Source organism: Thermobia domestica, chromosome 7, assembly GCF_964235325.1.
Source record: "Thermobia domestica chromosome 7, izTheDome1.hap1.1, whole genome shotgun sequence".
Taxonomy (NCBI): Eukaryota; Metazoa; Arthropoda; class Insecta; order Zygentoma; family Lepismatidae; genus Thermobia; species Thermobia domestica.
The window spans coordinates 290755383-290782566 of NC_137460.1; the positions used below are offsets into that span (position 1 = coordinate 290755383).

At 36.3% G+C, this 27184-nt stretch overlaps 1 protein-coding gene across 13 annotated transcripts in view; it reads right to left on the bottom strand.

Moving 5' to 3' along the window:
• The window catches only part of LOC145691033 (uncharacterized), a 104633-nt gene that overhangs the window by 62029 nt on the left and 15420 nt on the right, over positions 1-27184 (bottom strand). For 7 of the 13 annotated variants that reach the window (XM_081766612.1, XM_081766611.1, XM_081766615.1 and 4 more), the window contains exon 4: positions 4849-10083. The exons of the other annotated variants lie outside the window; for them this stretch is intronic. In XM_081766612.1, the coding sequence (XP_081622738.1) occupies positions 9012-10083 (1072 nt within the window). In that variant the 3' untranslated portion in view covers positions 4849-9011. Of the gene's footprint in view, positions 1-4848; positions 10084-27184 lie in introns of those variants that run through there. 13 annotated transcript variants of the gene reach the window in all.

The following is a 27184-nucleotide window of genomic DNA, read 5'->3' on the forward strand; positions in this document are numbered from 1 at the left end:
TTTCCTGTTCTGATGCAAATCGGTAGTTTTCACTTCGACCGCAATTCCCAGGTGACGTGACTTATACTTCAATGAACAAGTGAAGTAAGTTACATTGACCTACTAACATGATTTATAGTTTCCAACTGCATGCAAAAATGATTGGCCGGCTGTTTCACAATTTCCAAAAACTAATATTCTTTTTTTCTTGGAGAAATGTTACACCCCGCAACCTGTGGACTCACTCTGACGACAAGGTCTGCGGCGCGGTTAGTTACGGCCTGAGCCCGTTCCATATACATGACAAATTAATTAATGGTACAATATTGATAAATCTCAAAGTTACACGAATAAATATAATTTCTAATGCCCCTAGTAGTAGACATTTTTTAATCAATTGGGTCCACAACTAACTTTTGTTTCATTGGTCGGGCCCACCTTTTCTGTCTGTTTTGTTTATGTGATGTAATGACCTTGTTTGATCTTTCATTTATAATTTCGTGTTCGTATTTTATATGGAGTAAGAAAATTTTGGCTTAAAATCCCGCCCCCTCAAACAGCGGGAAGCTTCCCTCGGGGTCAGTTGCCTCCCAAAACAAGGCACGGCCCTGACTTGCCTTTAGCACAATGAATAACAAAGAAAAAACAAACTATTGATTTTACTTTCGAGTCGAAATTCAAAATTGGGGACCAACTTCACACTTTTGATCCAATCAGTAGCGAGAGGCTGCGTCCTTAGGGAGCAGGCACTTGAGCGATGATTTGCGTAAGCAAAAGTTGTGGTAATGCATGGGTTTTCGTACTGGTAAGAGTTTCTATAGAACTCGTAATAGTTTCACACTAGTAATGCTACACTTGTAAAATAAAATGCATCTTTTCTACATTGTTCAAAAAATTGCACCGGGTGGAAATACTATACAATAAGGCACCTTTCATATGCACTCACACCTGTATCAACGGGTTTGCTAGCAGGGCCGGGCTCCCTCGGTAGGCTTGCAAATGAATGGACCGGCTCCCCCTACATTTTTGAGCTGGCTACAATCCTCGTTGCACTCACTTAATTTGATTATTAGAAAGCATGCAATTATTTTACATTAGCAATTGCATTTGTAAACACAAACTGCAGCTGTGTTACTTACTATTTAACTCTGGCACCTGCAGAAATATGTTCCCTTTAAACATATCTTTCTACGAGGAATGTTGAATTATATTTGTAAATTTTAAAATGTGTGGTGTGACTAAACTTGATTAGGACCTAATCCACGGTGTTCATCTCTTTGGGCATTCGTAAAGGCGTCCAGGCAAAGTAGTCACCCTAGATATTATTGCCGAGAATGGTCTCAATTGTTTGTATTGGATTGTGCAACTCAAAATTTCGGTTGTTCTATCAACTGGCATAAATAGTAATATAAATTCAAGGATCGATGCTACCTTAACAGAGTAGTGAGAATCGGCTTTCAAAATATTTCAAAACCAATTTCAAAATACGTTTAATTAGTTGTGCTGTGTTTGTGCTGTTGGGATTTCTCATCTTCCTTTCTAATAGTTTGAACGCTAACCGAAAATTAGCTGGGAATGCTGGCTTGACATCAAGCAAATATCACCAGTACGTAAAATGTGTCTCAAAAGTTTCAAAACTATATTGTGCTACGTTTGTGGTTGATTGTTCAGTTGAAATTACCGTTTGTGCTCCGAACTGGATTAAGTAATAACGAAAATAAAATGACGATGCATGATTGATAGTTTAGTGAAAATCGCCACTCTTGAAACTGTTTTCAAACTAATTTCAAATTGGACTTTAATGACTGTTAATCGTTTGTGCTAGAATATGTCACTTAAAATAGAGTTTGTGCTGTTAACCATAATATTACCTAAGAAGAATTGGCAATGCGTTCTTTGTAGTCGAGAAAACGGCCACCATTCTAAATATTCCAAAGTAATATAAAATTAGATTTCAACGACTATTAATCGTTTGTGCTGGATTACGTCGTTAAAAAAATCATTTGTACTGTAAAACTGAATAAATAATTAGCAAGGAAAAGGGGCAATGAAGGCTTGACAGCCAAGTAAAAATTGCCAGAACTCGACATGTTCTCACGAATCCGAAATTAAGACTAAACGATTCTTAATAATTTATGCTGGATTGTGTCTTTCAAATTTTCATTTGTACTACCCACCGGAGTACATAATAAACGAAATAAAGCTGCAATGCTGAATTGATACTCAAGTGAAAAACGTAATCATTTAAAAGAAGTTGAAAAATATCAAATTACTGTTAGTCAAGTATTCTGAGCATCAGTCATTCTAGCTTCCGAAATTCTTGTCTAAAGTAAAAGACAAATTTACACAAAAGCATATATTATTTAATAAATAATATCGTTATAGTTTCGGCAAAGTGTATTTGCTTTGATCGATGTGTCTGATGAAGGCAAAGGTACTTTACTGAAACTGCAACGATACTATTTATTAAATAGTGTATGCTTTGGTCTAAATTTGTCTTTTACTTTGTCAATTAATCTATGTTTCGCTGGATTGTGCTATTGACACTTCATATTTCTCTTATTCATAAGAGTGAATGGGAATAAAAAGCTATATGCCGATATGGCTTAACGTCCACTGAAAATCGTCAATACGTAAAATATATTACAAAGTGTTAAAAATGATTTGAAAACGATTGTGCCATGTTTGAGCTGGATTGCCATTTAAGTTTTCGTTTGTGTTACGAAACGATATAAATGATAATAAAAATAAAGGGGCAATTTTGACTTGACAGTCAAACGAAATTCATCACCAATCCAAATATTTCCAAACTGATTTCAAATTAGGCTTTAACAGTTCTGCAGTGTTTATGCTAGATTGTCCCGTGGAATTTTATACATATGCCACAGAGGAAGAGATTGAACAGATGGAAGATACTATATGTAAATATAAGTTGAAATCTTATATAAGGATAAGCGTGGACATTCTGGAAAGTTTATTTTTATTAAAATGACAATACAGTGCTTCTTTACTGATAAATTATAACAAGGGAAACATACTTGGTGAACCGAGCTCAGAAACTTTCGGCGCACAAAGCTCCGGAACAGTTTCTGCTGATGTACTGAGCCAGTTTTTGGCTGAGCTCTACCACCAATAATTAAGTTGAGATCCTCCCAGCAGTTACCGAGAAAGTAGGCTTACCAACATAATCCAATCCGAGCCGCAAACAATATTTGTTAACTTAGTATCACAAAATAGCAGCCCCTTCTCTCAAAACTACCTGAAGTGACTGTCTTCTAATTGAGACTGTGTAACAGATGTACTTAATAAATTTAATCTTACTGTTTTATTGTTTACGGTAATTTACGATAGATAAAGGCATTTTTAAACTTGGAAGTTTATGGAAACAGTTCCATGAGGAGATCCGTGACCATTAGCCGAGTACTCGTATTTGAGATAATATATTTCTAGTCATGAATCTCCAATCAAAATCGACTGTCATGTCTAGCGTGTTCCCACATAGCAACCGATGTTGAAAGTAGTGTGCGTTTCATAGGACCTGGGTTCGTTTCGCTGTGAGACAATTAATTTGAACACATTACGGTAGATCGTCTCGATTTTAACAGTAGATAACCATGTAGTGTATCCTCGGGGCCACAATCTATATATGTTTTTGCAAACTTCGTTGATAGCAAGGCAAAAATAACACAAAATAATTTTAACTGCCATACTGCGTATTTAAGGAACATTCGTTTCCTTATATTGTTTGACTACATGTTAATTTGTAAATGTTACACGTATTTTACTATATTATTAAGGATTCAAGAGAGAAAATCGTTTATTTGTTGGTTATTACATTACCAATCATACCACACTGACTTCGGTGAAATAATTTATTTTATATCCTACATACAAATATTGCAGCATGCCGCATCGTTTCGAGATTCAATTAATGATTTATTTTATTCTTTATTTTCTTTCTTTCTTAGTGTGTGTCTATATATATGTACAGAATACTGATATCGAAAGGCAACATTTATAACTATGCAAATCGATAAGAGCACTCCATTCTTTGTCCCATTTCTCTATCCAGTTCCTTTACTGGAAATTGCCAATTTTGCGCAATAACGTATTTTGCTACGACAAAATATCTTGAAAGTATAGTAGTTAAGATGTATTGGGTCAAGCCTAATTTTCTTTTTTGCTTATATTTTTTTATTATTATTTTGTAATCTTTTTCGAAACCGTTTCACATATGAAATGCATTCTGCTGTCTCTACTTACTACCAACGCATTTTGTCCAAGAATGCAAAGAGGGAAATAATAATTGCAACAAATCGTGAAAGATACATATGCAAAATTTTCTACACAAAAACGTACAAACAAAAAATTGTTGATTGAGCAAAACTTAAAACAAGGATAGTTTCGGTGTCAGAAGAAAAAAGCTTCAGTAGTCTCCACATCCAGCAACATTAGGTTCCTCTCTCTAATTATATCGATTTATGTATTATTGATTTTGTGGTTTCAAATTACCATGGAAGAGACAAAATTTTTAGAGTTAAAGATAGGCCTACCCGTACAATAATAAAATTCTTACGGATAAAGTAAACTGCTTTTCCTTGACAACACATACCTTACTTTTGTTAACTGAAAATAGGAAAAATAAATTGTGATACTAGCTGATCCAGACTGCAGGCTAGATTTAGCTGAACGATAAGCTTAACGAATGAAACTAATTTCTGTAATTCACACATAAGGAAACAATTTCATGTTAATATTTTATCTGATGGAGAAAAAAAAAATAACTGTAGATTCTTAATATCGTGATGTTCTTTGTGCACTTTTATTACGTGTAAGGTTATTCAGCTTAACATATGCAAAATTAAAAGCATTTGTTAAATCATTCATTCTGCATTATTTATTAAATCAACAAATATTTATAAAAAAAAAAAATCAGAAGATAATTTAACAATATGTGTAATACACAAGTTTTAACAAAACGGAATACCACTTTTCTTCCTTTAATATAATTTTCTGACCCTTATATAATTATACATTATGGTAATGTAAAATTCAATTTCATACAACTTGTTCCCAGAAAGTGTATAGTAAAATAGGAATGAAGAAACGAAGATAAATGAAAGATTAAGTTCATTTCTAAATAACAAATTGAAAATTGTTTTATAAAACGAAGTAAACTTTCGAATGTATCTATTACTAGATGTGAAGTTCAAGAAAACACTTTACGACATTGAGGAGAATGCAGTGTGATTCGATACGAAAGATGTCAGTGGTATATTTCATTGCTAAATTTACTATGCTAGTCCTTGAAATGGAATTCAATGCATTCATGTTTTGAAACATAAGGAAGATAGATTCAATATAACTCAAAAAAAAAAAAAAATGATTTATTCTGTGATAAAGCATCGTACACAAACCTAAATTTGAAAAATGAAATGAAATTTTGAGTTTTACGTCCCAAGCTTATGCCGGTTAGACTGAAGGGGATGGTGATGATAAGCAATGAATGAAATTGTGTAATGAAGAAACTGGGAGGACACGGGAGAACCAGTAGCGTAGCCAGGATGTGTTTGGGGGGGGGACAAGTGCTGTTATAGGTACATATAGAAACATTACAAACAAAGAAATATATAAACATAAAAATATATAAAAAAAATTACAAACGTCAAAGTACCGAAGTACATTGTCGGACCTCTTTGGGGAGGGGCCGGCCTCTCTGGGCCCCCCTTCCCTACGCCACTGGGAGAACCAGAGGAAACCAACGCAAACTGTGTTTGTCCACCACAAAGTTTAACTGGCGAGAGCAAGGGTTTGAACCCGGCTCTCCATGCACCAAAGGTGAACGCTCTACTACTGAGCCAGCGCGGCCACCCAAAGAAACCTGAATTTGAGTAACAGCATTACTGTTCATATTTTTACTTAAGTTCTTTACCAGATAAAATACTACACTTCACGAGATTCAATAACTTATTCTTTTTCACTTCTGAAAACGGTATAAGAAATATATTCACTTGCTAACTCTTCACTCCAGAGTGCGATTAACATACATAACGAACAACTCATAAAATGTTTAGTGTAACAACAGCTAAGTCAAAACTCATACTCATAAGAAAAGATACAAAAGAAGAAATCAGTCCGTTGATAACTGTTATCTTGGTTATATATTCCCATTTAAATTGAGCAGATTTTACAATTTCTTGGAACTATTTTGTTTCCCTTGAGAAGAGCACAAAGAGGAAGAATTATCCGTGTTAGAGGCCTACGCCTAAACAATAAATTAAAAATTCAATCGCTTACACTTCAGTACCAACAGAAACAAAATTGTTACTTCAATGCACTATCCGCCTTATCCTACAGAGTACCAAATGTCTAAGACTATAGGTCATCTATCAGTCAATATATGAGAAGAAAGTAATTTTTTTTTTTTTTTTTTTTTTTGGAAATAATTTTCAATATAAAACGTGAACTTTCTCAATTGCACCAGCTATTTGGGCTTCACAATTGTAAGGCGTTTTATGTTAAATGAGACAGAAATCTTCCCAGTTAAGCAGGTTGTTCGAATAAAGCGTATAATCAAGCGAAAAATTAGCGGGAGCGTGAATATTTTTGTCTGAGGCAATCAAGAACACATCGAAGTTGTTTCTCAGCAATGCTATATTGTGGATATTTTGAGAGATAAGGAATCAAACAGAGCATTTTGGTTAAACAACAGTTCTTGCCCCCCTTTTTTTCTAAAATAAAACATGTTCTCATTTATGAAATATATGTTCAATGCAACACTATATGGAAATTAAATTCTCATGATAATTTATTTTAATTTATCTATTTGCCTTATATGAAAAGTAAGAGGACTCACTTCAATGAGAATTAACCATAGGTAATTGAACAGTTTACAAAGTAACTGAAAGTAGCTGAAAAATGAAAAGAACGATCCTTAGATAATGACTGTTTCCAGCTAAATGTCGTTGCTGTTACTAACTTACATAATTTGTTTTGGCTGTTCACAAACTTGCCTGAAAATGCCGAGCCTCTAGAGTGCTGCGTAGCAAAGTATATAATGAGTCACCGTAACATTTTAAGCAAAAGAGCAGTGGCAAAGGATGTTACTGTTTTCCTTTATTACTGTCGTTTATTTTGGACATACAATATTTAAGAAAAACAATGAAACTAAGCTGTAGTTACATTTCATTAATAAATGGTATCGTAAGTTATCCTACTTCAACATGTAACGACTTCGTTAAGATGTTGCTTGTTACAAACAATTAACCTTGTTGTACGTATACGTTTATGGTACAGGAAAGGAAAAACAATTTTGCTAATTCCAAACGCGATTTCATTATATTCTTTATTCCTACGTTAAAATATAGTTAATAATTTTTACTTTGAACTCTTTTATGCATAATTGAATATTTTCATACTACAATTACCATCTAGAACATTCTATTACCGTGTGAGATATACACATGATTTGATTGACAAGCAATGTTCATAGTTTTCATTGTTACACGTTTACACATTTCGAATCATTCGTTCCTCCAATCTCTATGTTGTTCTTTTATATAGGAGAACTCCTTCTTCTGGGTGGAATTGCAACCTTTTCTTAACTAGAGACCGAGTCATCCACCAGGGGCACTACCACTGTCATTTTGAGTTCTGATATATTACCCTTATAAGTAGCAGACGGCTGCAATTACTATTGCTGCTAAAGCACATGAAGTGTTTGTGTTGTGAAGAATATGAACCTTGCAAGAACTGAAATGGAATTAATCCATACAAGTGCTTAAGTGAAAGACTGATAGCAGAGGAGTTTCGCAAACGTCAAGTAGACTGCCCCGTCGCACCATCTTACTCGTGAGCTGCTTTTACAGATTAACATCAATAGGAAGTGTAGCAAATAATCCTCGTTTAGAACGACCGCACAGCAACCACTCCTCTGATACTGACAATGGTCATTGCTAAACCGCAAATCAGATATAACGCTCCTACAGGAATGTTGCAAAAGAATGTGGAGGAATTACAGGTACTCTGCCGGTTTGAAGAATATCTTCAGACACACTGCATCCATATAAAATCAAATGTGCAAGAATTGCATGATGAAGATAGCAGAACATTGTAGTTTTATGATTGGATTGAAGGCAAGCAATTGCAGCAAACGTACATTCAGTGAAATTAGGTTCAGCGATGAACTTTCTTATAATCTCAAAGATACCGCAAATCCGAATTTACAGTATTGGCTAAGTGGAAATTATCATGCTTCGATTAATTAAACAAATATGCTAATTAACATGTGCTGAGTGATATATGAGGACAAATTCATTCGTTTGTTTTCACGAATGACATAGAGAATTCCTAGAGTCCAGACTTAAAGTACCTGGACGAAATTCCTCTTGTATCACAAAGTCAACTCTACTACCAATAGAATGAAACACCATCTCTCTTCGACTGAACCAGTGAATAGTTAATTAAGTTATACTAAATCGGCGGGGTCTGGGGTTCTGTCGAATGGCCCCGTAAGTTCCGTTTCTTGGTCTATGTATAACAGCAATATTGCAGAAGCCACTTCTATATTTGCATATGCTGGCAACATGAATGACATTAAATGAACACTTGCTATTTTAATATGTTCTCCACGCGACAGTACTACAATAATTTGTGAGGTGTTATAGAGTGTGATTTTTTTTCTATCCACATAGTGTGTTTAGCCCTTGGATCCCAAGACGTTAATAGAACATTTTATTGGAAAAATGATTAATGATAATACTCTTTCCTTCACCGAGAAAAAGCACGTTCTCGAATATATATTGCTTGACTTTACGCTCCATTCGAAGAGCTTGCTTTCCTGGAAACCTTGGTTTCTCATTCAGCAGGGCGCGCTAAACCCAAATAGCCTGTCCGACTGTAAAAACCGCTATTTAATTTGAAAATTATTTATTTCGAAGAAACTTCCATTTTCTAGTATCATTATTCATAACAGAATTGACCTATAGCCTTGCACTTTCGATAAGTACAATGCAAAATAATTTATGTATCACTTAGGATGATTTTATTTTTTCTTCACTGTGAGTTAGTAAATGCTTTTTCAGATCTTGAGATTTAGTGTAGGATTTACTGCAATGATTGCAAGCGTGTGGCTTGACACCTGTATGTGACATCATGTGACGTTTAACCTCGAATGTAGTTCGAAATGCTTTGGAACATAGTTTGCATTCATGTTCTTTTGAATTGGTGTGAATTAGCATGTGTCTCTTAAGGTGGGATGCTTGCCTAAACAACATATCGCACTGACTACAGGCGTATGGCCTTTCCTGAGTATGGTATAATAAGTGTCTTTTCCGTTGAGTAGTACTCCGAAATGATTTATTACAAAAGTCACAAGGAAAAGGTTTCTCACCAGTGTGAATTAGTATATGACTTTTAAGCTGACACATCTGGGCAAATCCTCTGCTACAGTAGTCACATTTATAAGGTTTCTCCCCTGTATGACATAAAACATGTCGTTCCAGACCGGAAAAGCTTCCAAAAGACTTAGGACACTGTAAGCAAGGGAACGGTTTAACATCTGTATGACATAGCAAATGTAAATTAAGCTGCGACTTTTGAACGAATGATTTAAGACACTCACTGCAAGTGTGTGGTTTATTCTTTGCATGATGCTTCACGTGCTTCTGAAAGTCAGAACTGCAGGCAAATACTTTAGGACAATCTTCACACGGGTATTGTCTTTGACCATTATGACTTAATAAATGCCTATTAAGTTCTTCAGTTTGTGAATAAGATTTGAAACATACCTTGCACGTAAATGGTTTGTCTTCTATGTGGTACGATACATGGTTATACAGGTCTGCACTCCGCCAAAACGATTCACCACAAAGGTCGCATTTATGTGGTTTCAAATCTCTGTGAGTTAATAAATGCTTTCTGAGATTAAAATTTTCTCTAAACAGTTTACCACAGTGCTCACAGGGAAATCTTTTATCTTTTGTGTGAATTTTTAAATGTTTCTTCAGTTGATAACTCGTTCGAAACGATTTACTGCAATAGTTGCAAGAGTTATGCAAATCTCCATTATCATTCGCTGAAGCTTCCTTCAATTTGCCGGTATTTCTAATAATTAAAAAAAGAAAGAAAAGTGAAAAAAAATATGACTACTGAACTCCCTTATAAAAACAAGAATTGATGAATGGTTCATATTCCGCTTTTAGTAAAAAATAACACCGGAATATATATAATTTTAAGTACAAAATGAACACTCACGCAAAATTTCTTTTACAATTTTATATTAAGCGTTGAGCAAAAGAATGCTCAAGTATAATATTAGTTTAGCAATTAAATAAGCAAAAGTACCAGTCAAATAATTACAGCAGATATTCTTGAATATTTTTATATTGATAATTCAATTAATCAACTGGGACAGTCGTAGCTATGACTGGAACTAAAATATATATATAAAAATGTGTAGTCTATTTCTCAGTTTTCATTTAATTGAAAACAAAATATTCCTGAAACAAGAGTGATCTCTGGTTTCAATTTTCATTCTTGATAAGAAGTGTGTTGAATCAACGGTGTGAGGAAATTTAACAGTTGTTTAAATGAACGTATATCAAAGTTCAGAATACAATACTAGAGACAAGAGTGATGGAATATTTTGCGAATACTAACTGAAAAGCGGCCTGACTAAACAGAGACATTTAAGATATAATGCACAAAGGTAGTTGACATTCAAATGTATACAACGAGGAGCAAATACAAATGGTAATATTGTCCACAATATATTACGAAGAATGTAGGATATTCCTGCATACAAAAAAAAAAAAAAAAAAAAAAAAAAAACTTGAAATAAAGACAACTTGGTATCGAAAATTGGGCAAAGTAGGAGATAGTCTAATATATTATCAGTTCAAGTTTATCGTTAAGATTATGTACTAAAATAATATGAGGTATTAAGGAATATACATACTGTAAAAATTACAGTAAGAATTTTACTCCAGATTTGAAAAAAGAAAGGGAAACGGAACAAAGAACAGAAAAAAAACTTGACTCGATTTTATGAAGTATTCAAAAAGACAAGAAAGATATACATGTATCGTATTTCTAAATTTAAAATATAGTCTCAAATTCGGTTTCCTTAGCCGAAACAAATGAGAAAGAGAATCTCTTTTTTAATTACTTCTGAGAAAAGGCAAAGCGTCTCAGGGTGCGAAATCCCGGGGGGGATGGGAGGGATTTCCCCCACTAAAAATTTTATACTTGCGTTTCCCCCCCACCAAAATATGTAAGGGGGTCACCTTAATATGAAAATATAAGTAGGTCTATAATGAAAATTTTCAAACAAACAATAAATTTGAATGCGTGCCTGTTTTTCAAAAACGTAGTTTAGTTGTAAAAGTATCAGGTGTTTAACTGTCGGCTGTTTGGTTGTGACGAGATGGAGACCTTTATTCTCTAGCGTGCCAGTTGCGTGCAAAATTGGTAAAATTTCTTAAACAGTTGACGAATCTACAAACAAGTTTGCGGATAAGCACTTGCTTTTATATGTAACATATGTGGACGAAGGAAATAACCATTGTTGTTGTTTTCGTAAACTAGTGCCTGTAGAAAATGCCGATGCAGAATTCCTTGAAGAGAAAATTATTCAAGCGTTTTCAGAAGATGGCATATTTTTAATCTTAAAGAAAAGTATGTTGGATTTGGTTCGGATGGGGTGTAGTGTTTACTGGGAGAAACAAAATGTTGCTGCCCAAATTAGAAGAAATGTGGACCAGTGCCTAATTAGCGTACACTACATGGCATATCGAATGGATCTTGTATCTGAAAGAGTTTTTGATGTGAATGCTGTTCACAATTTTGAATATTTGTTAGGCGAACTTCATACAGCCGCAAAACTTAAAAGTATCGCGACAGTCACAGATGCCGCAAGACTGCTAAAAATCAAAAGATTGTTTCACATATGTTGGATTTCAAATGAGGAGCATGTATTGTTTGCAGTCTTTAATATTTTTCTTGTATAATGCAATTCCTACTTTTGGAGTATGAAAATGCTGACCATTTCAACAGAGATAGTTTTAAACAGTGGTATTTACAAAAAAAAAAAAAAAAAAAAAAAAAAACTGTTGGAGAAAAAAACATTCTATTGCTCGGTTTTCTTCTGGATATTGCGTCCATTCTGTCTAATATTACTAAAACGATGCAAAGAAACCAGTTTCGTACAATGAAATAGAGCAAGAATTGAATCTTTAATCCAAGCTCTGAGAGAAATGCTTATGAAAGAAGATGTCTACCAAAGTCTTTGTATTAGTGCACTGCAGACAAGCGTCTGATACAGGGAGTGATGATAGTGAGTTTGATCAAATAAGGGGGCAGGTACTCTAGGGTTTAGTAGAAGTGGAAAGAAGGTTTTCTTCAAATGATGTGCTAAAGTGCTTTTCAATGTTTGAAAATAAAGATCGTAATAACATGAGTGGTTTATACGGTAACGTAGAAGTATATAAAGAAGCTCAATTGTTTGGATTAAATCCTGATACTCCAGTGTTAGAATGGCTTGGTTGGATTTATTTTAACGTCGCACGGTTATGTCTGCTAGGCTAAAGGAGACGTGGACCTACTGATTATAATGGAATCCGACCACTTGGGTCGTTCAACTGTATACCACCGGGAATCGAACCAGGGACCACGTTAACCGAAGTCTAGCGTGCTAGCCACTAGACCAAACGGGGGTTCTACAGTGTCAGAATGCAGAGAGTACAAGTCAAGTTCTAAGTCGGTAAATGATTTTCAAGTTCTTAAAGACTTAACGCGGGAAGTTCGTTCTGTGCCATTATCAACTGCTGCCTGTGAACCTGGATTCAGTGTTGTTCATATTAAAAGTTTCGAAAGAAACCGTATGTTGGCGAGTACCTTTCAATCTTGATTAACAATTAAACTCAGTGGATCTCCTTTAAAATTATGGGATGCTGTTACTGCTGCTCATACGTGGGCTTCTTCTAGCCGTCACATGGTCAACTCTCGTTACACACAGAAAGAAAATGAAGTTTAATCTTAAATTTTTTCTCTAAGGTAAGATACCTTATTGCAAACTATATTTTAGGTCTATAAATACAGTAACACAATCATTCATTAGTCGTATTATTGTGGCTCTCTCCGCTGGTCTACTGGCTAGCACTCGCGCACTATCTTTGGTCCACGGGGTCCCGGGTTTGATTCCCGGTGGAAGCGCCTTACAAAAATTTGAACGATTCCGTGGTTCGGATTCCACCTTAAACTGTAAGTCCACATCTCATAGCTTCGCTGCTGAAAAGGGACACTAAACTTAAATAAGCAAATCAATCGTGTTGATGTATTTGTGCTTTCATTTTCTAAGGTTTATGTCCTACGAATATTCAGTAAAACTAAGGAAGACGGTCATGATTAGATAGATAATAATGGTGGATTAAGATAGTGGAAGGAGGGACCCCGAGAAAACCCACACACAATTGTTTGTATACCACAAGCAGAATTTGGCGCGAGCTAGAATACAGCCAGGGATTCCATGCACCTGAGGTGAGCGCTCAACCACTGAGGCAGCACGGCTTTTTGTTGTCTATCAAGTATTTGTATTGAAATCATATCTGTTATTTATAATACATATTCTTGCTAATGATAAAATATAAATACATAGTATTATTTAGACTTACATAAGTGACCGGATATCTGAGCGACCAAACTGAAATACTAAATACTTGGCGAAGAAACGGGAACTTCATAAATAATAGAAACTATGCTCTGACTACTGCTCATGGGGATCTATGGCTGGCCAGGTGAAGCGCTTCAAGTTAGTAGTTCTAATGCTTGGTTAGGACATCGGTTCTCAGGGACTATTATTTCTAACTTATAGATCTCTACCGCATTTTCGTGAATGCAGTCTTCAATATGATGGTAAACACAAGGATACTGTGGTCCAACGGGACTCTAACCCTGGACCATACGCACCGAAGTGCAGTAGATATGTTATCAATTTTGGTTAAATGAATAAATAACATTAAAGTATTCTTAAATAATAATGTCGACTAGTTTGAACATAAATTATTATTATTACTAGTAATAATAATAATAATAATAATCCATTAAAATTTCAACTTTTTGGAGGCTCCACGAAGCATTAGTGTGGATCGCTGAACTTCTTTCCCCCCACCATTTTCAAATGATTTCGCACCCTGAAGCGTTTCCTAAATAATGTTGACCTTTTGATGTCTTGTATACGTAAATTGTTTACAAAATTTGGTGCAGTCACTATTACGGTAGGTATGAGCTTTCCTAATTTTAAACTTCTACAAATACCTTCATTATGGTACTTTAAGGAAAATCGCAATTATTTTGTCTTCGCGAAAATAAATCAACAAAAAGTAAGTAAAAAGAAACAAGTAAATAAATACTGTACTGGTTATAGTAGAAGCTGAAGGAAGTAGTACAACTAAAACTTACAGACCTTCCAATTTTGCCTGGAGAAACTGAGATTGACATAATCGGTCCAAATAAAAAATTGTTCAGAACTATTAGTGTCCCGATTTCCCTCGAAAACGTAAGACAATATATTCGGTGTTACATTTAAAAATTCCTGTTGTTACTACTAAACAACATTTAACTAATAAGAATACCGTGCTCTTTGTCACTCACTTTTGTATCTTTTCAAATATTATTTACTTAATTCTCATATATCACTAACAAACAACGCTGTAGCTAGAATATAATTATCCAGTAAATTTTCATAAAGTATTCCGGTTAGGTTTGTAGAAAAACAATGTATCACAACAGAAACTCCAAGAATACCTAATATTCTGATTCTTTCAGCAGAAGACCCACGAACATCAAAGAATTCCGTTGAGAAACTTAATACAGTACTTTCAACAAAAAAACAAAATCCTTCACAGGATATGTCGTCTTGAAAATACTTAAATCTTAGTAAGAACCAATGTTGTTCCTGGAGACGGAGAAATTCAGTGCCTTTCATTAAAAACGCACAATGAATTGGACATGGTTGAGGAGAAATTAAACTATTCTATATTCAGCAAGGCAATGACAAGTGCATAAATTTTATTTGTTTGTTCTATGATTCTTATAGTAAATCATTATTTTACAATGAAATATATATAAAAAAAAAAAAAAACTAAGAGAACTAAAATTACTAGGAAGTTGCCTTGTCACGATCGCTGGCCCTGGAGATCGAACAAAAAACTCTTAATCTTGTATAATTGGAATTGCTTTTTTGAAAATTAATTTAGTTCCTTGGTTCAATATAATATACATTTACGCTTAGTTTTTTAAATTTTTATTTCTTAGAGATGTGGAATCATCGTTCTGCCTAAGTTAAGGAGACAATTTCTATTTTGTATTTTGTGATTTTCTTAGAAGTATTTGTAATTAAATCACCCTCTTCCCGTTTTATTTATTATATGTTTTATTTATTATGCGTCGACGTAACTCTCAATTGATTTTATTTTCTATACAGATTAAAACTAAGTAGATCTAGTTCTTACTCAATATGATCAAAATATGTAGCTATTTGTAACTGAATCTTCAATAAATTTGAACAGAGCACACATTATACTCAATATTACCTTTTATTTCTACGATATGTGATTTAAATTAGATTAGTGAAAAATGAGTTCCTAGGCTAGGAAGAAAAAAACAGCTTTTGAAGGAGCATTCATGTTCCCCGTGATAAACATTTCCCACTATTATTGTTAAAATATTTGTGAATTATGTAATATTATCATGAACTAACTTAGTGACTAGCACAATTTTACAACACGAACATTTTTTGCATTCGTTCTTTGCTATGGTGGCATTAAATTGTACAAATATCAGCATATAAGTTTATTAACATTAATCACAGAAATTTTAACATGAACATCCATTTTTTTCTCAAGTATAAAAGGTTAGAAAAGTGGCAGGAAAAGATATTAAAACATTAAATTCTGATATTTTGACCAGTTACTCTGCAATAATTAGTGCATCAGTATATTTCAGTCAGTATCAAAGGAAAGGAAAAAAAAAATACCTCCATAGTTCTTAAACATTCAAAAATTCATATTCGGTAAGGACTTTCCTTATATTACTATTTATGATAAACACTAAGCATGCACAATGAACAAGAAAGAAAGGAGGTATTAATTACGGCGGAATCATAATATAGTGCAGGACAGTGGTGAAGACCAATGATTAAAATAATGATATAACTTAAATATTGTTTCACCTACGACAATAGGGTGAGACAGAAGTTCTTTTCACAATGAAGTATCGTAGAAAACGTAGGATTTAAGTGGTAAGGATCTCGCCTTTTGCAAACTACTTGGTGCAAATTTTGGGATATCGATCGATTTCTTGTTATTCACTACCTCACCTCTATGTATACAGATAATTACATCACAACTGAATTTCCTTTACAGAAGGAAACATTTAATGTCATTAATGATAATATTGCTTCCTGAAGTCTTTTTTATGTATTTGCTTCCAGTGTTAATTACATATTACTTTCGTTTCCATTTCAGTTCTGAGAGGTAGTAAAACGAAATTTATTTTTGTGGAATATACGTATAGGTAAGTTCGAAGATCAAATTAGGGTATTTACTGTTCTGTTTGAAGCTAAAATTTCTACCTTATAACCCGGACTTAAACCGGGATCTTCGTTGGAAGAAAAGTGAGACCGAAGTAATTAATAGTAAATAGAAGTGTAAAAGCATAAAATCCATGGAAATAATGTACCTTACACAACTATGAATCCCAGAACTTGACTTTTATCATAGCAAATTTTATAAGATGTTTCGGATATCGCCATAAGATCAAAATGACGGCCACATAAGCGTGTCTAAAGAATATCACGTGATACTGCAATCTAAATACCGAACAGTTACATCTATTCAGTCTCGTACTGTCGATGGAAACTTCTCAACATTAATGTCTATGTGCTTTCACATAGACTCTAAATCAAGCTGTGACTACCAGCACTGAATATTTAAATCACTTGCGTGACGCCCATCCAAAGAATACAAAAAATTTGATAGGTAAAATGAAGAGTTCTTACAAAGTATTTTCTTAATGGCAAAGATCTCCAATTTAAAAAAAATATAAAGTGTTGTGGCTACATCATTTTATTATTATTATTATTATTAGCAAAATGTTAAATAATAATAACGTATTTGATATTTTCTCAGTCAATTTTTCAATTCCGGTCGCATGTAATAAAAATACACACTTCTTTAACAATATTGTTCGTTTACATATGCAGAAAGCAAAGAACGCTTAAAGTCTATTGAACGACGGCTTTTGAAGTCCAGGCATAAAGTCAAGAAGAAGAAAAATGTACGTATAAATACAATCCCCATTTTTAATTATTCATTATACAGATGGAATCCGGATAAAAGCTTCTGTCTCAGAGCGTTACTAATGCTGTTGGTACACTTTCTTTGAGACAATTTACTCCAATCCGAACTAAATGAAGTGCCTTTTTGTGTGAATGGTGCGGGTAGAACAGCAAATAACTGTGCGTAAATTTCGAAGTAATTATTCCTGACACAGGTATACCGTTCGGTATGCAATTGTTAATATGTAGGTTAGGCAGTGTTTAGATTTTCTTATGTTAGAGACAGTATCAGGTATTTTCGTTCCGTGCTACATTTATTCAAACCACCTTCGAATTGCATAACTGATGCGAACTCTTTTTAAAAGAGCTTGTTTATTGAATTTTAGAGTCCCTTTCCAGTAATGAGGTTACATGAGACTTGGATCTATAGCTTATGTAAAATCTAAGCCACCGTAAGACGCGAGCTAACAATTAGACTAAGTAACACTTCAAAAAAACTAGAGGACATCCGCTCCCTTTCATCAAGGGTAAACATTGATATATGTGCCAACAAGAAAAAACAACAGCACTGAAGAACGCAGTACAAAAGTAGTTTCCTGAGATCTTATGTGCGGTTAATGATAGTTTCTGGTATCTATAATTATTGAACAAACTAACTGCACAATATTGTTTTTGTGATTAAGAAAACGACCTAAAATCAAGGATTACCAATAGAAAATAATACTGGTAAGCAGAATTCAATTTTAATATGGGGCATAAGATCAGCAAATCACTGGTAATGCCGCTAGTGGATTCGCAGTTAGTTGAAGCAAATGTATAAACTGCTACCAGTGTGTTAGAAGTAAAACGAGGAACTCTGTCCAAGGTGATCATAGGATATAGAACTCTTGTATAAATGACATTGGGTAAACGTGTTTGCACACGATACCAACAAAATCGGCGGAAGCCCCGATAATATCGGTGTCGGTGTACTTTGCACACGTCGCCGATAATGTCGTTGGAAGCTCCGACAATATCGTTTGTCGGTGATGAGCGAAGTAATCGACACACACAATATGTTCTGCACTGTTTCTAAAAATCTACTCCATATATGAAAACAAATAAAAGTAATAATAATGAGGAAAATTATTTTTTAAACAATGCTACAAAAACTGTTCTGTAAAGGTATGGAGGACAGTACAAAACTTAGAAAAAAATATTCTTATGCCTAAACATGTTTAGATTTAACAGTGTCGTTTTAAATAGATTTCGTAAACATATTATTTTTGTTTCGATGAGAATTGATGCTGCGGTACATTGCAAACTATATTAGTTTTAATTTTTGTTGAAACAATGTTACATATTGTATGTATGTATGTATATTATATTGTTTTCCCACCAATTAACACTAATGTCATAGTAGATAAATGATAGAATTCGAATTAGTAATTTTGTTTTACATTGCTCCATACATACTTGTCGTTTCTCGTTTCTTTTTACCCATGAACTCAAAACCCTCGGCAAGGTAGCATAAACTTCTCGCCATTCTTTTTGCTTTTCAATTCTGTCCTTGAAAATCTGTTATCTTCTCCCATATGCAAGGTCTAAATTTCACAAGTTCAATAAGGGTTAAAATATCGTATGGAAAAAGTCTTGCCATCTCTAAAATTCTAAGCAAAACTACAAAGGTAAGAATGCAATAAAACACATTTTCATCCACTCCCCATAGCTAAACTGCAGAACTCTTATTAGGAAATCGATACCGGTACAAAGGGGAGAGGGAAAACTTGGATACATAGCTTTAGTCTGAGCGGTCCCGGTTTCGATTCTCGGTGGGGGCACTCGGTCGAAAAGTGTAAAACGCTTTTTCAGGCCAGCCACCCTGAATAAGGTTTTCCTCATTCACACCAGGCAAATGCCGGGGTGGTACCTAACACATAGGTCCCGGACCACTTCCTTCCTTCCCCAATCTTTTCTTCCTTTCCTTTACTCAGTGTGCTCGCCGAGGGACGTCATCCATCAAACGTGACGGGATAAATGGCCTTAGTTTCCGACAGGTCAGAAATCTAATTCCTAAATCCCCCCATAGCTTTAGTCTTTGTTTTCAATTGGTCTTTGTTTTCATACTACAAATTCTTTTAAAAAGGTGGGGGAATGGATACTTTTGGAAGTGAGAGAAAAGATCTGCAACAAGTGAAGCAGGAGTCACATACCTGATGAGATCACAATCAATTAAATGCCGAATGGGTCACATATCCTTGGGAGCTTTGCAAAAAGTGTTTGATTGTGCTGGTTTCGTTTCAAAATAATAATTCTACTTTAACTTGTCAACAAATATTTTATTCAATCATTGCTTAATGAGTGGGACCGGAAAAAGTGATCTGCACACAATTCTGATGAAAATAAAAGGATTTAATAATAATCAGGATTTTTTCCATATGCTTATGTTCACAGTGTATCAAACTTTGAAAATTACGTTTAAATTAATTCCCAGAATGTAATAAAATTTAAATGAATTAGTAGATAAAAAAACAAAGAGTGAGAGAGAGAGAGAGAGAACAAAAATAAAAAGCGAGTAGACAACAATCGAGGGAAATTAGTTATCTAAAATTCTATAATTTCCTACATTCTATTTGATAATAACTATTTAGAGGGATACCAGTACTCTTCACATTTCTCACATTTTATACTTTATTTAATACAAGGAATTAGCTACTCCAAAACAGAGACTGTAAATAATAATAATAAATATAATAAGCTGTTCCGAAGTTGTTTGTAGGGCAAGATAATAATAATAAATAATAATATACAAGTGTAATAGAAAAATGGAAGCAACAAATTCCAAAGACAAGAAAAGAAACAAGAATACACAGCTTATTAATCCAATGTTCTCGGGATTGCTGCCAGAGCAGGTGTTGCTGTGCTGAGCTTTCGTTACCATACAGCGGCAACATCTTCAGAGCTATGTGTTGAAGTGTGCTGGTCGTACAGATTATATAGTGGTCTTTAAGAATCGCTGTGTTCCTATTGGTTGTTTATGTTGGCCAATGGCGTGCTGTGATTTTGCTAGTGAAAACTGCTCTCTGATTGGCTGATGGTTCTTTTCGTACTGAGAAGCTGGAACCAGATGTCAGGTAGATGATAACCTTCGTCTCTGTTGATGGATGGCTTTTATGTACGGATGAATAAAGATTCATGTATTTTCCTGTCCCAGAACTGTTTACATTTCTTTAGTACTTCAATTTGGTCCCACATGGCCGTATGATTGTATTGTATGCAGTGTTCGGCTATTGCAGATTTTTTGGGTTGTTTAAGTCTGGTGTGTCGCTTGTGTTCTTTCATTCTGTCTTCAATATTCCTTCCTGTTTCACCTATGTAAGTGGCGTTACATTCACAGGTGATCCTATAGATGCCTGGTGTCTTTAATCCCAATGAGTCTTTTGCAGTTGGTAGTAAACTCCTGATCTTCGGTGGAGGGCAGTGTACAGTCTTGATGTTGAATTTCTTCAATAGTCTTGCTAGTTGGTTGGAGGTTTTTCCCATATATGGAATAAGTGCAATGTTTTCCTTGTCTGCCGTGTTGTCCTCTTTTGTGGTGCAATCTCTGCTACTGTATTTTCTCATGGCTGTGTTGAACTGTTTCGACGAATATCCGTTGAATTTGAATACTGTTTCCAGGTGAGACAGTTCTGTGCTTATATTATCTGGATCTGCTATTTGGTATGCTCTGTGTATTAGAGTATTTAACACCCCCATCTTCTGTGCAGGATGATGAAAACTGGTCGCATCGAGGTAGAGATCAGTGTGTGTGGGTTTCCTGTAGATTGAATGGCCTAGACTTCCATCTGGCTTCTTGTATACGAGTACGTCCAGGAACGGGAGTCTTCCTTCTGTTTCTGTTTCCATTGTGGACTGGATGTTGCGGTGTATAGAATTCAGATGCTGCAGGAATTCGTCGAGTTTCTGTCTGCCATGGGGCCATATGACGAATGTGTCGTCTACATATCTGTAGAATATTGTAGGTTTGTATGTTGCTGTTTCTAGCGCTTTGTGTTCAAAATACTCCATATAGAAGTTCGCTATTACAGGAGAGAGAGGAGAGCCCATTGCTACACCATCACTTTGTTCAAAGAAATTGTCTTGGTAACTGAAGTAGGTAGACGTTAGGGTGTGTCTGAAGAGATGTACTATATCCTTGCTGAAGTGCGATTCCAGGAGTTTAATAAAATCTTCCAGTGGTACCCTCGTAAAGAGAGAAACCACATCAAAGCTGACGAGTATGTAATCTGCGTTTGTCTTGATGCTCTGTAGCAGTTGTACGAAATGGCTGGAGTTTCTGATATGGTGTGTACACTCTCCTGTTAGTGGCTGTAGCAGTCCTGTTAATTTCTTGGCCAGGCTGTACGTGGGGCCTTCTATGGTGTTAACTATGGGTCGTAATGGAACTTCTTTCTTGTGTATCTTCGGAAGGCCATAAATCCTTGGTGGTATTGAACCGGAAGGTTTAAGCCTCTTCTTTTCTTCTTCATTCAGACTGGAACTTTGTATTAATCTGGAGGTTTTCTTTTCGATGGCCTTGGTTGGATCTCTGTCAATTTTTCTATATGCTGGATCTTCCAGTAGGCTTGTTAATTTGGAGTGGTAGTCTTCCCTGTTGAGAATGACGGTCGCATTCCCCTTGTCTGCTGGTAATGTTATGATGCTGTCATCAGCTCGTAGGTCATTGAGGGCTTTCCTTTCTTCTCTGGATAGGTTGTGTTTCGGCTTCTGCTGCTTGGCCCTCATAAGGACCGTAACGGCTTGTGTGCGTATGTGGTCTGCTGCTTCTTGGTCTAAGTGTTTTATTGCTTGTTCAATACCGCTTACAGTTTCCGTGATGGGAATGTGTTTAGGTGTTGGAGCGAATTTCAGGCCTTTGCATAGAAGACTTGTAGCTGCTTCCCTTAGTCTTTTGCTGGAGAGATTCACCACTGCTTTTTCTCTGCTCGGATGAGACGGTTTAGGGTTTTGTCTTCGGTTAAGCTTTTCGAATTTCTTCTTAAGATGAACTGTGTGTAATTCAAGCTGCCTGCTACCATATGCATACGTGATAGAATCTACCCATTCCCAGTCCCAGGTGTGGAGCACTGTTGATAGATACAGAAGTAGATGTTTCATTTCCCTGTCGTGCTGGTCTAGTCTTCTGTGAAGTTCCTGTATCTGTTCCCTGACTAGAGCGTGGCTGGCCCTGATAAGGACCCGTTGTGCCTTCTGTGACTTGATGTGACTGGTTACCTTGGCGAAATCTGGAATGATACTTTGGTCTCTGCATCGTAGTAGGAAGGCCAATCGAGATAACAACTTCCCTTTTGTGTGGCGGAGTGTCTGGAGTCTGTTTATCTTCCTATAAATATCCTCCCCGTAGAGGTTGGTCAATATGATCTTGAAGCTTTGCTGGCGTCTACTATTAACCCCTTGGGGATCTTATGGTGCATTTTGTACCATACGCGTTTTTCATGGTACATTGCGTTATTTCTCTTCTATTTGAGCTTTTTCGTCCGGTTTTTTTTTTTTTGTTTTTTCAAGTCCAGAGACATTGTAGAAGACATTACGTATGGTTTCAGACCGTCCTGCGTCCAGACATGGGAGGTGATGACGTCATAATCTTAAAATGTATTTTTTCCCTTTTTAAGCCTATGTTCATTATTTTTTGGCGGGCTTATTTTTGAACGTAGAAGATGGAAATTTTGCACAAACATTCAGTCCACCGAGTAGTATTTACCAGATTTTTTGTTCTGATGTCAGTGCTAAAACAGGGGGGGAACCAGAGGGGCAAAGGGGCAAAAAAAGGGATATTTTTACCCCAAAAATTCCGTTTGTCGTCATTTTCCCGCCTCACATACGATAGGACCACGTGAGTCATACCGTCTGAAAGGCCGTTCCATTCTGAAGAGAATGACGGTCGAATTATTATTCTAGGGTAATTAGGGATGTCTCAGGGATTTTTTGAAAAATATACTTCTATATAGGGAAAAAATGGGGCACTGTCGGTATATATATTTTTTGACGGGCTTATTTTTGAACGTAGAAGATTGAAATTTTGCACAAACATTCAGTCCACCGAGTAGTATTTACCAGAGTTTTTGTTCCGATGTCAGTGTTAAAACAGGGGGGGAACCAGAGAGGCAAAGGGTTAAAGAAGGGATATTTTTACCCCAAAAATCCCGTTTTTCGTCATTTTCCCGCCTCACATACACGATAGGACCACGCGATTCATACCGTCTGAAAGGCCGTTCCATTCTGAAGAGAACGACGGTCGAATTCTTATTCTAGGGTAATTAGGGCCGTCTCAGTGAATTTTTATCCAAATATGCTTCTGTATAGGGTAAAAGTGGGGCATGGTAGGAAAATTTTTTCTGGCGGGCCTAGTTTTTCATGTAGAAGATTGAAATTTTGCACAAACATTCAGTCCACCGAGTAGTATTTACCAGTTTTTTTTCGATTTCTACATAAAAACACGGGGTCCAGAGGGGCAAAAGTTGAAAAAAGGGAAATTTTGCGTCAAAAAACCACTTTTTCCAGGAATTTCCCGCCTTAGATACATGATGGAGACATATGAATGGTACCGCCTGAAAGACAGTTCTATTCTGAAGAGAATGATTGGCGGATTATAGTCCTAGGGTAATTAGGGATGTCTCACGAATTTTTTTCCCTGAGATCATAGTGTTTTATGGTAATTTGGGACATTGTGGGAATTTTTGATAAAAATTCTCCCGCCCTTACTATTCAAGATAGAAACTTGAAATTTGGCACACACATTCAGTATACCAAGTACTATTTATCAGATTTTTTAGATGGCTACGATCACACAGGGGGGGTCCAGGGGGGCCAAAGTTCGAGAAAAAAAATTTCCCTCCAAAATTTTCACTTTGACAATTTTTTTCCCGCTTCTGGTATATGGTATGAGCATGCAAGTGATACCACTTGAAAGCCAGCTCTATTCTGAAGAGAATGAGGTATGAGCCATGATCGTAGGATAAATAGTGACGATGCAGTAGCTGCTTGACTGAAAGTCTCAAAAATAGCCCAAAAAGCCAAGATCTCCAAAGGGTTAATCCAATGAAATGAAATTTTGAGTTTTACGTCCCACGGTTATGCCGGTTAGGCTAAAGGAGACGGTGATAATGAGTAATGAATGAAATGGTGGAATGAAGAAAGTGGGAGGAAACGGGAGAACCCCGAGAAAACCCACGCACACGGTGTTTGTCCACCATAAATTTCACTTGGCGGGAGCAGGGAGGGTTAATCCAATGTTCTCGGGATTGCTGCCAGAGTAGGTGTTGCTGTGCTGAGCTTTCGTTACCATACAGCGACAACATCTTCAGAGCTATGTGTTGAAGTGTGCTGGTCGTACAGATTATATAGTGGTCTTTAAGAATCGCTGTTTTCCTATTGGTTGTTTATGTTGGCCAATGGCGTGCTCTGATTTTGCTGGTGGAAACTGCTCTCTGATTGGCTGATGGTTCTTTTCGTACTGAGAAGCTGGAACCAGATGTCAGGTAGATGATAACCTTCGTCTCTGTTGATGGATGGCTTGTATGTACGGATGAATAAAGATTCATGTATTTTCCTGTCCCAGAACTGTTTACATTTCTTTAGTACTCCAATTTGGTCCCACACGGCCTTATGATTGTATTGTATGTAGTGTTCGGCTATTGCAGATTTCGGAATCCAATCCTGGAATCGCACTTCAGCAAGGATATAGTACATCTCTTCAGACACACCCTAACGTCTACCTACTTCAGTTACCAAAACAATTTCTTTGAACAAAGTGATGGTGTAGCAATGGGCTCTCTCCAGTAATAGCGAACTTCTATATGGAGTATTTTGAACACAAAGCGCTAGAAACAGCAACATACAAACCTACAATATTCTACAGACATGTAGACGACACATTCGTCATATGGCCCCATGGCAGACAGAAACTCGACGAATTCCTGCAGCATCTGAATTCTATACACCGCAACATTCAGTTCACAATGGAAACAGAAACAGAAGGAAGACTCCCGTTCCTGGACGTACTCGTATACAAGAAGCCAGATGGAAGTCTAGGCCATTCAATCTACAGGAAACCCACACACACTGATCTCTACCTCGATGCGACCAGTTTTCATCATCCTGCACAGAAGATGGGGGTGTTAAATACTCTAATACACAGAGCATACCAAACAGCAGATCCAGATAATATAAGCACAGAACTGTCTCACCTGGAAACAGTATTCAAGTTCAACGGATATTCGTCGAAACAGATCAACACAGCCATGAGAAAATACAGTAGCAGAGATTGCACCACAAAAGAGGACAACACGGCAGACAAGGAAAACACTGCACTTATTCCATATATGGGAAAACCTCCAACCAACTAGCAAGACTATTGAAGAAATTCAACATCAAGACTGTACACTGCCCTCCACCGAAGATCAGGAGTTTACTACCAACTGCAAAAGACTCATTGGGATTAAAGACACCAGGCATCTATAGGATCACCTGTGAATGTAACGCCACTTACATAGGTGAAACAGGAAGGAATATTGAAGACAGAATGAAAGAACACCAGCGACACACCAGACTTAAACAACCCGAAAAATCTGCAATAGCCGAACACTGCATACAATACAATCATACGGCCATATGGGACCAAATTGAAGTACTAAAGAAATGTAAACAGTTCTGGGACAGGAAAATACATGAATCTTTATTCATCCGTACATACAAGCCATCCATCAACAGAGACGAAGGTTATCATCTACCTGACATCTGGTTCCAGCTTCTCAGTACGAAAAGAACCATCAGCCAATCAGAGAGCAGTTTCCACCAGCAAAATCAGAGCACGCCATTGGCCAACATAAACAACCAATAGGAACACAGCGATTCTTAAAGACCACTATATAATCTGTACGACCAGCACACTTCAACACATAGCTCTGAAGATGTTGCCGCTGTATGGTAACGAAAGCTCAGCACAGCAACACCTACTCTGGCAGCAATCCTGAGAACTTTGGATTAATAGTAGACGCCAGCAAAGCTTCAAGATCATAAGAATACACAGCGCCTTGTCACTCACTCTCTTCACCTAAATCGCTGGCCGGCCGACGTTGTCGGCCGCATGTGCATCCAATCATAAGAAAACATTGGCCCCAACAAAACCGGTATCGGCGATGTCGCCGACAATATCGGGGTCTTGGCCGACAGCACCAGCGTTTCGGAGGATTGGTCTATAATATCGGTGACTTGTGCAAGCTACGATTTGAGTATATTGAAGTCGATTCCACCGCCGACATTACCGGCGCTTCCCCGATGTTATCGTTGCAGTGTGGAAACGCACTAAGAGTATTCGTGAACGGAAGTGAATCCTCAGAAATCATCATCGCTGAGCAGTAAAGCAAATTGCCACTGAATATTGTACTATGAATGCGGCGAGAGTGACTGCGGAATCCAGACAGCACTTGGAACAGCGTATTGCAAAATTGTACATCGATGCGGGTTGAACAACCTGATAGGCCACGAACGCATTGCAACTTCCAATTCACGATCAACGGAAATAATGTCTTAGTGCAAAGAAAATGATACAGAAAACACGCCAAATGGATTACCGATGATTCGAAATGCATGAAATGGTCCGATGAGTCTACTTCTATCATATATTCAACACAACGCAGTGTTTTCACACCAGAAGCCCAAAGAAACTTATGCTCCAAAGTATCTTCCCTTCACTTGACATGAACGCTATGTGTATACCGGTTAGTAGCAATTTCTTGGTTTTCCGTGGATCCTGTTACGAACCACGCGAGATGCATTATTGTCATCATAAAAATTACTTTTTAGGTACTATATGCGTAACAATATTTGCTA